This window comes from Archocentrus centrarchus, chromosome 12 (assembly GCF_007364275.1).
Source record: "Archocentrus centrarchus isolate MPI-CPG fArcCen1 chromosome 12, fArcCen1, whole genome shotgun sequence".
In the NCBI taxonomy this organism is placed as follows: Eukaryota; Metazoa; Chordata; class Actinopteri; order Cichliformes; family Cichlidae; genus Archocentrus; species Archocentrus centrarchus.
In genome coordinates this window covers 2,425,264-2,438,667 of record NC_044357.1, presented here as the reverse complement: position 1 = coordinate 2,438,667, position 13,404 = coordinate 2,425,264, and the positions used below count along the sequence as shown (strand labels likewise).

Here is a 13,404-nt window from a genome sequence, read left to right as displayed (position 1 = left end):
TTTTGTCTGGCGGTTTCTCTGATGCAGTTGTGGTTGGATTGCCAGAGGACTCTGTTGTATAAATTGATGTATGTGTAACAGTTTAGATTTGGCGTTACTTAAAATATGTTCTTCACTCAAATATAGCACATTTTGCTACAACATTCAAGTTGTCAGAGCCAGAGAAGTTTAGGCAGGCAAAAACACTTTTTTTTTTAACCTTAGTGCAGCTCCTCAGTTCATCAACTGTCTGAAAATGAGCTGTTTTAGATGGTCTTCCTTTAATGCCACCCTTACAGCCTGATGTCCAGCCTGAGCTATTGTATCCCATTGTAACAGTATGTAAGACCGAAAATAAGAAAAGGCACAATAAACTCCCCTCTTAAGTCAGAACTCATTAGGAACAAAATATATAGCCACGACAGCACGGTTATTTTTCTTCATCTGTGGTGATTGTTCACTTGATAAATAAATCCAGAGAATATTTGAAACTTTGGCTTGATATTAGTTGAATTATAAATGAGTTATCAAAATACAATCATATGAAAAGGTTTTCACATGACTCTTTGTAGTCTTGTGAAACATTAATACACTCTACGATAGCTTTAGCGGCATCATTTGAAGTAATTGTTTTCTGTATAACTTTATCAGTCTCTCACATCGTTGTGGAGGAATTTTGGCCCGCTCTTCTTTGCTTCAGTTCATTGATGTTTGCAGACATTCATTTATGCACAGCTTTCTTAAGATCCCATCGCGGCATTTCAATCAGGTTGAGGTCTGGCTTTTGAATGGGCCACTGCAACACCTTGATTCTTTTCTTTTTCAGCCTTTCTGTTGTAGATGTTCTGCTGTGCTTGGGATCATTGTGCCGTTGCATGACCCAATTTCAGCCAAGCTTTAGCTGCCTCACATTTGACTCTAGAATATATTGAGGAGTTCATGGTCAACTCAGTGACTGCAGGGTACCCAGGTCATCATCAGCCCTCCCACACTATGCTTGACAGTAGGTGTGAGGTGTTTATGTTTAATATGCTATGTTTAGTTTTCACCAAAATTATGGCCCAACCTTTCCACTTTGGTCTTATCTGTCCAAAGGACATTCCTCCAGAAGTCTTGTGGTCTTTGCAGATATAAACCATGTTGCTCTGGTCTTTTTACTGAGTTGTTCAGTCTTTCTGGAAAACAAAAAGATGCTAACTGAGGCCTGTAGAGTGTGAAATGTAGCTTTTCGCTGTTTCCCTGAGCGTTCCACGGTTTGACCTTAGGGTGAATTTGCTGGGACGTCCACTCCTGGGAAGATTGTGGCATTGCTGAATACCATATCAAAATGTCTGTTTTTGTAGAGGTGGTTACACTTGCTGACAATCAATTAATCAAATGTATTTGATTAGCAGCACCCAGCTGCTGCTTACCCTCTTAATTCCTATGGAAACAGTAAGGGTGTAAGGGAGTCCTGTGAAAACTTTTTGACATGAGGGCATTTGCTTGCTTATTTATTGTTTGTTTGGGGTTATGTTTTGTTTTAGATACCACAGTCTATATAAAGTCAGGCATAGCCACCTCTGTAGTTTAACTTTATGGTCATCTCTTTCTTGATCCCAATCTTCTGGTGTCAGGAGTGACCATATTTAGACAAGAGCTTCGGTGGGCTTCCCACAAGGAGCTCTTGTGACCTGAGGGTTGTTTTGGCCAGCAGGAGTAGCAAGCAGTATTCATGCATAATGTGCGGCTCTCTCACACTCGCCTATAGACTGTAAGCTTTCACAGTGTCCATGGTGCAGGTGTGGATCACAAACTCTCTCTTTCTGTCTTTTTCACAGAAGGATAAATGGATAAATATCAGGGGTTATGGTTATATGCTACTATTGGAATTGCCTTTTTTTTTTTTTTTAAACAAAAGGCACCAAAAACATTTCCAGAGGTCCAGTTTAGTGTTTCCGGTTAGCAGAGTCCAAACACAAAGCTGACAGCTGCAGGATACAGCTGTGTTTCAGTCAAAGTGTTAGAGGCCTTAGCAAAGTTCACACTAGTGAGTTATAAAGAAAAATCATTTCCACATAGTTCTTGTCAAGGGAGAAATCAGCTATGAAAGGACTGCCCTTATTTAATGAATACGCCACAAATTTAATTTGGAACCTTTAAGTTGGGAGATTCACAAGACAGACTTAAGAAAAATTGGTCTAAATCAAAGTAACAGAGACTGAAATCTACTCCAGCTCGTATACTGTGTTAGACGTAATTTGGAAGCCAGAAATTTTGGACATCCTGCTTGAAGAAATATGATGGGACAGTTCTCAAGTTTGGAGCTCTGATTGAGAAACTAAGGCTAATATTATGCACCCTGAGTCCATGAGTAGCAGTGGATGAACTGGCGTTTTATATTAGTAAATGGCATAGCTGTGTATGAGCATGTCTGAAACAGCAACATTAATGCTACAGTGGCACGAGGGAAAATGGTGGTTGGAAACTGCGGCACGAAATCCATGTGAAACGAATTTGCGATTTTGTGATCTTTGAAATTGTTGGTTGGAAGACAGGGACAGGGTCTGCAACCACTCGCAGTTCGTTGCTGTCTTCAGGCTACGACTGAATGGGATCCAGTTGGCAGTTATGTTATCTGTTTGTGTTAATTCAGTAAGACTTGAAATCAGCAAGCAAGACCATAAAGTCGTCTGGTAGCTGTTTACTGTTCATAGATGAATTGAGGCAAGATGTCATTTACCGATACACGTCTATACAATCAGACTTAGTCTTGCAACCAGAGGAGGCGCCCCCTCCTGGCCTTTAGAAGGAATGTAGGTTTAAGACATCTTCAGTGGCTTCACATTTTAGACACAGAAGCTTAGTCCCTCTGTTATCTGCAGTAGGCAAGTTGTAAATATGAAGAACACTCCTGCTCATGGCCGTTTTGATTCTTTACATTTGCTATGGAATGCTTTGAGGTCAGAATTCTGAAATTTCAGACCAAAAAGTGCAGCTTTAGTCCCTCATATTTCAAAATCTCCAAACCAACCACTGGATACTACATTTCCCGCGATACTTCTAAACTACACATTGCAATCTCACAACTGTCATCAGAAACCCAAACTGAGATAATGCTACTATTATGTAACTGTGATATGATTGGGTTTGTTTTTCACTTGTTACAAAACTCACTCCAGAGCCAAAGACTTTAAACAACTAATTTCACAGGCGTCGGCCTCACAGTGACAAGTACACTCAACTTGCAGTGGGCCTACAAGAATGGTCCAGTTTAAGTCTTTATATCCAATTCTACTACTTATTCTCCCAAAATTATTTAACTTGTTAATTCTCACCCAGTGAAGTGAAGTCTTTTTTTTGTTGTTGTTTTGTTTTTTGTTTTTTGTTATTTCCTCCAGCTCTCTCAATGCACACATCCACTTAATTTGATAAATTCACACACTCACACATGCTGTTTCTCAGTTGTTTCTCACTAGACCAACATCAGGAGTCTGCTATTTGACGCTGGAATATTGGCATGCAACACAAATTACTTAACAGTAAACAACACGTCTGTCCAAGCCAACACTCTGAGCGAAATGGAGGTGAGAGTGATGGCGTGTGAGACAATATTTGGATGAAAATGACTTGCGGAGAATAGAGAGAGTGACTTAGCAGTTATCTCTCCTCAATATCCTCTTAACAGGTAGCTCTCAGCACACATAATCAACATACTCCTCTCTCATTAGTGCTAATAGGATAAAAAGTGGGCCCCCAGTCAGTTGTATGTGTGTGTGTATGCCCTGATTGACAGCCAGCCCAATGTAGGCAGACTGCAGTATATTAAACACAAGCACAGATTGTTTTGCTACAAGAACTGTAACCCAACACAGTGGTTTGTCTTGGCAGGGAATCAAAGAGCAGGCTGGTAGGTACAGTGTTAGAACAGGACAAAGGGGGCATTGTTGCAGGGTGAGCTCGCTCTCCCACTGTTGCTTTGCTTTGGGCTTTCAGCTACTTTGTCCGCAAGGAAGAACACCAACTGCTATCTAGTCACCTGGGAAAAAAGGAGGCAGGATGTTAACAGCAGTCACTAATCTCTATTCTGTCTGATGGCCTTGACTGCTGCATGACTTCTGTTATTTGGTCTCTTATTTATTTCCTTTACTGTGTGTGTGTGTGTGTGTGTGTGTGTGTGTGTGTGTGTGTGTGTGTGTGTGTGTGTGTGTGTGTGTGTGTGTGTGTGTGTGTGTGTGTGTGTGTGTGTGTGTGTGTGTGTGTGTGTGTGTGTGTGTGTGTGTGTCAGTCAGTGATATACAGGTCTGCAGTGATCGTAATATACACAGCACGTTTTACAAAGCTCATCTCGTAGGAAGGGCTGCTGTGAAATTAGGAGTGTGCAGGAATCCAAAATAGTTTTTACATCAGGTCAAAATTATCTTACGTTGCTATCCAGGAGCCAGATGATATTCCACTGCAATATTCCATGATTGCAAAATGCTTGGACTTGTTGATATTCAGCATTCAGTTGCCAAATAATGCTCTACCTGGATGAATACTACTTTAAACCTAAGGACACAACTGATCAAAACAGATCCATTTCTCACAAAGTTTCCCTCAACTTGTTGTGATGATGTCGGTACTTCTCCTTAAGCCTTTACACTTAAAGTTTGACAATCTCTTTATGCTTCTATTGATCACGTCTGGCTTTGCTCTTTGAAGTAGGCCTCTCTTTTTTTTTTTTTTTTTCTTTTTTTTTTCTTTTTGGAGAGGTTGGGGGTGCTTTATAAAAGACACTACTGAATGAAGTCCCAAAAGCAGTGTATGTGGTAGTCGCCACTTTTGTTAAACCCGACGGGGCATGACGGGGAAGCAAAACGCTTCCATATGGCTGTGGGACGCAGTGTGAGCTGCTTCTGCCAGCAGGGCCTGGCTCCCTGTGCTGTTTCTGGTAATGGCTTTTTAGTTGCAACAGGCTGAAGATAATGACAGAACAGCGCATCCTGTTATTTATACCACTTGTTATCACATATGTGTATTTGGTGACTTAATAATACAGATGAAATGACTTTTATCAAATTCATTGAGCTGTCCACAGGATATTCTTTTATAGTATGTCATTAAATGAGTAAGTAAATTGCATGTGAATGCGTATCATACATACAAATGGTAATTATGTGTAAATGAATTTAGGAAAACAAAATGGTAAATGGACTAGTTCTTTATATAGTGCTTTTCTGCTCTAGTTGAGCACTCAAAGCGCTTATACAACTTGTTTGCATTCATCCATACACACAAGCACTTTATTCTACATCTAAATGCTTTTTGTCTACCATTCACACACATTCACACTCTGATGAACACATCGGGAGCAGCTCGGGGTTCAGTATCTTGCTCTGTCTGTGATGCTGCTCTGCTGCATGTGCTGCAGACAGTGCTAACTGTGTAAAGAATGAAGCTGTGGTGTGCAGTCTGTTTGATGACACTGTTTCTAAAATTACCCGAGCGTCTTTTTTTTCTGTGTTATATTATCTTACAAAACATTTTACAGCCAGCATAATAGTATGCCAGTATCAGCCTATGTGTCCGTTGTAAATTAATGTTTAATGTTCCTTTCAAATGTTCCCAGGCCAAAGATATTTTAACGTCATAAAAGAAAACCATTCTCATTTGAGGAGGTGGAACCAGTGCATTTGTATATAATATATAATTTCAAGTTATCGTAATGTCAAACTCCTCGAGAGAAAAGAAAAATCTATGTCCTCATCTGGGACTCTGCCATGTGCTCTAATCAAAGCTGTGTGTGTTTTAATCTTCTGAATGTCTTCTTAATTCGTTGAGTTGTTTAGTCTATAAAATGTCATCACAATTTTCCAAAACCTGAGAGTAAATGTTTGTGGGAGAGTCAGTTTATGATAATATAAAACAGAGGCAAACCAAATCTTCATGTTGGAGAAGGTTTTAGTTCAAAAACGACTGTAACGATTAATCATTTAGCAGAAGAGTTGCTGCTTGATTCTGCTCTTCGTGTCTTGGTCTTCTGCCACATTGGGTATATTTTCTCTTTCCACGTTTCACACATCTCTTCAGTATTCACCTTAAGAAAGCATTCTCTTAGTCTCGCGGACAGTTTACCTTAAATGAGACATCAGACACCAATTATCCCGACCAAGCGACTATACCACAGACAGTATGTCACTGTGTATTAATTGGCTGCACCTGTCTCTTGTCATTGGTCATAACCCAGTGCGTTCTCAAGGAAAGGTTGCAGAGATCAAGAAAGCGTTTGGCACTGCGTTTGTGCAGAAACCTGCTTGAGATAATCCAGTTCTTGGCAGTGGGATTGTGTATGTTTTGGAACTGCCAGGTTTACACATCTCTGGCCCATTGTAGCATGTCTGCCCCATATGGGGCATTTGCTTGCTGGAAACGGTTCCAGACAGCAATACATATCTAAGATGTGGGTCTCAAGTTTTTTTTTTTTTTTTTTTTGTCTTTTCTTTAATAATTGAAGGTGAATAAAAAGCCGGAGAACACTACTTGGACTGTGAGCAACATCACCATCATATAGTGTGCACATTTATTGTGTCTTGTACTCGCAAACAATTGATACTCTATGACATTTATGAGCTTTTTCTAGCATAACTAATTACGTGAAGGCTAAAGGATCTAGTCTGAAATGAGGCAGGTGAAGTGCTCTAAAAAGGAAACTTGGTTCTCTGCGTTAACCTAGATCACTCTGCAAAGTCATGCAAATTCCTGTGTTGAGGTTGGATTCCTCAACTCCAGCTCACAGTTCTCCTTGGCTTTTGACCAAGCCATGGAGTGCCCCCTGAGGGGAGTTCACCCAGCCACCTTGTTATTCTAGCACATTCATCCACATCACTTGCTCAGTCATTAGACTGGATAGAATCCAGCATAGCAAAGAGAAGCTGCCGCTGCCATCCTTGTGGTGTACTTACTCTAAACAACTCTGAGGTGTTAAATTTTACTTTTAGACATACTTTTGACTCATCGTAATCATGCTGCGGCCACATTTTAAAGGAAAACTGTTTGATTTCTGTCAGTATTTACATTTCTTAAAGCCACTTGAAGGCAAGATGAGAATACAAAGAAATCCAAAAAAAGGCACGCACGCAGTGCTTGTACATTTTGGAAAAACTACTGAATTTTTGATGAACCATACAGTCATCACTGTACTATTTTTAAGGTTGTCAAATTCCTGTGTCAGCCTCAGATTCCTGCCAGACACTGGAGTATTAAATGCAGGGTTCTGAATCATGAGAGAGTGCTTGGTCTACTGCCAATCACTTCATATGCTTTCTTTATGAAAAGTTAATCATCCACAGCTCTCTGGTTTTTACATTTCTTGAATTTTCAGAAGGAGTGACAGTAGCTGGCAGCCCCAAAGTACGCTCAGACCGCAGGGGCTAGTAGGGAGTCACAAAAAAGATTGATAATATATCCAGTGCTGCCAGTTTTGGTCTGTTTATCTGGTAACAAATGACAACAGACGAGTGCCTCTCCGATCGGCCTTGTTTTTTAAAATGATTGTTAAATTCTTCTCCCCAGCTGGCAAATAGATTGCCCTTTTGAGCAAAGGGATGGGTGGGCTCGCAGAAGTGGGACAAGAAGGAGGTACCCTCTTTTTGCCTCGCTTTCATTCTCTCCTTCAGTTGTTCTTCCTTCACAGCACTGAGTAAAGTGCTGATGAAGAACAAATATGTAAGTATAAATCAGACCTTACTAAAAAAAAAACAAAAATTATATACTCTGCATTAGACAGAAAATTAGGATATATTTAGTCTGGTCAAAGTGTGCAGAAATAGAATAATGTGTTGTGCTGTGACGTGAGGGTTTTGAGAGGAATTTGCTGAGCCCCAAGCTGCGTCCTAACAGGTGTTGTTGGGGCTTTTCCTGTCCTTTCTGGCCTTTTTTTTTTTTGTCTTTATTGGCACCGCAGCTATGGGGCTGATTGTTTGGCTGCTTCCTTGGATACATCTCCTGTTTTCTGAATGGCAACATGTCAAGGCAGGCCAAAAATTATCACTCAGTCCAGAGTGTTCTTTACTGAAATATTGGCTTGCAAAACCCTGCCTATTAGTCCCAGAGAAGTGTCCTATAAGAGCCACTAAAAGGATAATATTAAAACATACAATCCTGCAAAAACAGAACAGAAAGTCTTGGCCCCTGGCTACAGTGGATACCCACAATAATCCCCAGGATTGGCCATTGTACTCAGAAGTCATCAGATGATAGCTGAAAGGTTTTGAAATTGTTACCAGGAAGTTCAAATCTTAACTAGAGAGTTGTATTATGGGAAGAGTATCAGTTTGAAACTTGATCTATGCTGCTAGTCAAGCTATCACGGCCTCTTTCTTTCTTTGTGTGTCTTTTTTAAGTATCATAGCTTAATGAAAGTGCAGTATTAAATTGTTGGACAACTGCTTCAATAAATACATTTGTACAGTCTTTGTTAAATGTGACAACTGGTATTAAAACATTGTGTTGTTGCCTTCACCACCTTACAAACTAAATGTTCATGTTAATTGGCCACCTACTGCTTTAATTTAACCTCTGTGGATGAGAGTTTTCTGCTGTATTTTCAGTCAAAGAGCACTAGCAGAGAGAAAAAAACCCTTTCATCACGTGGGAGTGTGAATGGCGGCTGCAGTCTTCAAATTATTATGTTCTATGCCCACCTATGGTTTTCACATCTGTGTCACATTACAATATTTTATGTAAAATGTGTCTCTGAAAGGAGGTTTGTTGTTATTGATTCTACTGTAGACAGAGCTGAGCAGGCGACTTCTTCACATAGGCAGTGTCTGACTCTGCCAACCAGTTTCTACCCTTGGCAACTTAGTTTGGATTCAACTGGAGCATTTCTTTTTTTTTTCTCTCTCTCTTAGGAAAGCAGAGGACTAACAACTGTGTGTCTGACTGATTCCTTATGTGTATCCTCAGAAGAACCAGGAAAGCTAACAAGGAAGAGACATGACATCAAGTCAGACACAGCTGTTAATATTTGCTGAGGCACTTACAGTTAAAATATCACTCAGTTTGATACCTCAGTACTTTGCCACAGACAATGTCAGAGAATTAAACAAATATAACACTAGCTACAAAGAATCAAAGTTCCACATAAAAGGAAAGAAAAGGATATAAATGAATGTCTGTCCAGAAAAGCAGATGTAGGAAACAAAAGCAGCCATTGTTTGGTCTGGAGATGCCTCACATGTTTCTAGGCCAGGGGCCCAGACTGTGCAGCTTACCTGTGCTTTGTGGCTCTGCAAGTGAATGGGATGAAAACAGAGCTGTCAGGCAGTACAAAAATATTATCATTTCCTAACATAACATATCTGCTCTGTAACTGGCAGAAGTCTCAGTCATATGAACGGGAACAATAATCAGCATTGCTGGCCTTGTATGAGCTGAGCTTCAGGCTGCCTGCCAAAAGGGACACCACCTTGGAGTCAAGGAAGCAAGGATGTGCCTTAGCTTGCCTCTGTCATCCAGTTAAAGGTTTTATAAGGGTGGCTGGCCAGGAGAGGAGTGCCTGTAATATTTATTACGGTGCCACTTGAGCAAAGGAAGTGGTGCCACTAAAAGCATTGTGCATTTCATGTATCAAAGAGCATTCACATAGCTAACGTCACACAACTAGTGTCGTGCTCTGATTTATATGCATATTAATTATGTGCGTGTTCTTTTGTAGAGGTGTGAACATGACCTTTGTTAATGAAGGTTTGCTTTAGATTGACAAAAATTTTTCAAAATAGACCTGCAGCTCTGTTTTGAAAACAACACCAAAGACTCATCACTTAACATTTAAATGGCAAAAAGAATGTTTATGATCTGAAAAACGGCTTTGGTCTTTGACTTAAAAGGATTGTGCTTGTATTGATTGATTGGACTTTTTGATCTTGACTTGGGATTGGCTAGTGTACTCCTACTGCCGCTTCTAAGCCTGAATAAATGGATAAATGTGGATCATCACATACCGGATCAGTCGGGGCCGCCTCCGGTGCTGTTAGCCAACAGGGTGCTACTGTGTTGGCCAAAGGCAAAGAAACAGGAAAGGGGGAAGGTGTGTTCGGAAGCAGCAAGAGAGAAGCAAAGGCAAGAGTGTGGAGGTGAGAGTTGTTACTTTAAATGTAGGGATGATGACTGGTAAAGGGAGTGAGCTGGCTGATATGATGGAGAAAATTAAGGTAGATCTATTGTGTGTGCAGGAGACCAGGCAGAAGGGAAACGAGTACAGGAGCATTGGAGGTGGATTCAAACTGTTCTGCCATGGTGTAGATAGGAATTGGGTAGGTGTAATCTTGAAGGAAGAGTATGTGAACACTGTTGTGGCGGTGTAGAGAATGTCAGACAGGACCATGAGTTTGAAGCTGGAAAATCGAAGGGGTGATGTTGAATGCTGTCAGTGCATATTCTCCACAGGTTGGATGTCAGAAGAGAGAGAGGAATTCTGGAGTGAGTTGGATAAAGTGCTAGAGTGATTCCCCAGGGGGGGAGACTGTAGTGATTGGGACAGGCTTCAGTGGACATGTAGGTGAAGGGAACAGAGGTGATTAAGAGGCATTGAGTTAGGTATGGTGTTAAGGAGAGAAATGTCGAAGGGCAGATGGTGGATTCCGTGAAATGCGTGGAAATGGCTGTGGTGAACAGACTTTTCAGGAAGAGGGAGGAGCATAGGGTGATATATAAGAGTGGAGGAAGGTGCATATAGGTGGAGTGCATCTTATGCCGAAGGTCCAATTTAGCTAGGCAGCATCGGATGGTAGTCCATAGGATGGCTTTAGAAATCAAGATGAGGAAGCAATTGAATTTAGAGCCAAGGATTAAATGGTGGAAGCTGAAGAAGGAGGAATGTTGCGCAGAGTTCAGGAAGGAGTTAAAGCAGGCTCTGGGTGGTAGGGAAGAGTTAGCAGATGACTAGGAAAGTACAGCTGAGGTGTATCCTCTAGACAGAGGAAAGAGGACAAGGAGACTTGGTGATAGAATGAAGAAGTACATCAAAGTAGTCAAAGGAACAGGCTGGCAATGAAAAAGTGGGATCAACAGAAAGATGACGAAAGTAGACAGGAAGGTTAGACTTACAGCAAAGAGAGAGGTGGAAAAAACAAAGGAAGAGGGCTTATAGTGAGTTGTTTATGAGGCTGGACAGTAAGGAAAGAGAAAAGGACTTGGTTGGCTACACAGAGATCAAGCTGGAAAGGATGTGTGAATATGTGTGAACGTTAGCTAAAAGCACTTAGGCTTAGGCAGAATTGTAGTAACTACAGAGGTATAGAGCTAATAAATAAATGATAAATGAGCCATACCATGAAGATATAGGAAAGAGTTGTTGAAGGTAGATTAAGGTGAGAGGTGATTATCAGTGAGAACTTCAGATGCGATATTTGTTTGAGAGTGTTGATGGAGAAGTATAGAGAAGGTCTCTGTGGATCTAAGACACAGTACATATGATAGGGTGACATATGGTAGGACAAGATTAAAGATGAGTACATTGGTACATTGGCGAGACAGATCAGGTTAAGCAGTTTGGAGACAAAATCAGAGAGGCAAGGCTGAGATGACTTGAACATGTACAGAGGAGGGATAGTGGATATATTGTGCAAAGGATCTTAAATATGGAGCTGACAGGCAGGGGGACCACAGAGGAGATTCATGGATGTAGTGAAGAAGGACATACAGGTTAGTGTGACAGAGGAGGATGCTAGGGATATGGTAAGATGGAGGCAGATGATCTACTGTGGCAACCCCTAAAGGGATCAGCTGATAGAAGAAGAACTTGACTTTGGACTGACTGGTTTTGACATTTATCTTTATATAGCACCAAATCACACCAGTCACCTCAAGGTTCTTTATATTATAAGGTAAAGACCTATGAGCAAGCAAGCACTTGGCGACAGTGGGGAGGAAAAACTCCCTTTAACAGGAAGAAACCTCCAGCAGAACCAGGCTCAGGGAGGGGCAGCCATCTGCCATGACCAGTTTTGGTTGAGGGAAGGGAGACAGGACAAAAGACATGCTTTGGAAAAGAGCCAAGCACCACTGCATTCAGTTAATAATGATTGAATGTAGTGGTGCATATACAGAGTGAAAAGAGGTGAGTAAAGAAAAATTACTCATCATGCATCATAGGAACCCACCAGCATAACTAAGGGATGGTTCGGGGTCCCCTGATCCAGCCCTAACTATAAGCTTGATCAAAAAGGAAAAAGTTTTAAGCCTAATAAATTAGAGAGGGTGTCTGTCTCCCGAATCCAAGCTGGGAGCTGGTTCCACAGAAGAGGGGCCTGAAAGCTGAAGGCTGATTTTTCAAGACCTTGTATGTAAGAAGAAGGATTATAAATTAAATTCTGGATTTAACAGGGAGCCAAAGAAGAGAAGCCAATATGGGAGAAATACACTATCTTTCTAAAAATGTCTGTGTCGACCTGGGACTTAAGTTTTGAGACCAAAGATCTAATTTGAGACTCGCCTCTCTTCGCTTTGGCCTTGACCATGTTAAAGATGGGTGTATCCACCATGATGTCATGTTGTGAAGCCTCAGGCTGAGTGCTTTGGCTGTCACTGTCTTGGTGTTCTGAAAATGGATTAGATGAGCAAGGGATGGATCTGACTGAGAAACTGAGGGACACTGCACCTCTAGAGGCTAGCAACTTGTCAGTCACGCAGTAAAGCCTACCCTGCTTATCGTCTTGTTTTACTCTAAATGGAAACTATAATTTAGAAAATGAACATCATGTTGTATTCAGTAAGACTTGAAACTGTCAACTAAGGCCATAAACTCTTGTGGAAAATGTTTTGTATTTACTGGACTAACACCAGCTTTCCATGTGTATACTTTATTCTAACACTTGCGAAGTGTGTTTGTTGTCTTAATTGTGGGCATATAAAACAAACACAAAATCTTTCAGAACATCTCACGTTTGTTTTATAAAGACTAGTAATATTTAATGTTCTGATGCAATGCTTGCTTTTTATGCTTGCTTTGAGATCGAGCCAGTGGAGCTAAATATCCATTTAAACTGTTCTCTGCTTGTTTCAATGGATGACTTTTGTCTTTGAGCCTGTTGCTCTGGCATTCTTCTTGTCTGTTACAGGTGTATTCCTTTTTATAACAGTATATGTTGAGCTTACGATATCAAAACTTTATTTCTCCACTCAGTGATGAATTACGGAAAGAGGCGCGGCAGTTGAAGAAGGAGCTGCAGGCCATAAAACAAAGGAAAGAAGAAAGTTCAAAACCTGCAACAGAGGAAGTCAAGGAGGGTATGTGTGCAGCTTTTAATCCCCTGCATGTACTCATGTGTCCTAATGTAAGTCATTATACTATAAATTTACTAGTGATATTATCATCATATTGAATATATATATATATATATATATATATATATATATCCTTTTTAATGATCTTTAAAAGTTGCTCTAAGCATGAACTAAGTC

General features: G+C 40.7%; 1 protein-coding gene across 1 annotated transcript in view; it reads left to right on the top strand.

Moving 5' to 3' along the window:
• Window positions 1–13,404, top strand: part of cwc27 (CWC27 spliceosome associated cyclophilin) — a 33,888-nt gene that overhangs the window by 6,903 nt on the left and 13,581 nt on the right. Inside the window, exon 11 of the mRNA XM_030742510.1 lies at window positions 13,127–13,230. Coding sequence (XP_030598370.1) covers window positions 13,127–13,230 — 104 coding nt within the window. The remainder of the gene's footprint in view (window positions 1–13,126; window positions 13,231–13,404) is intronic.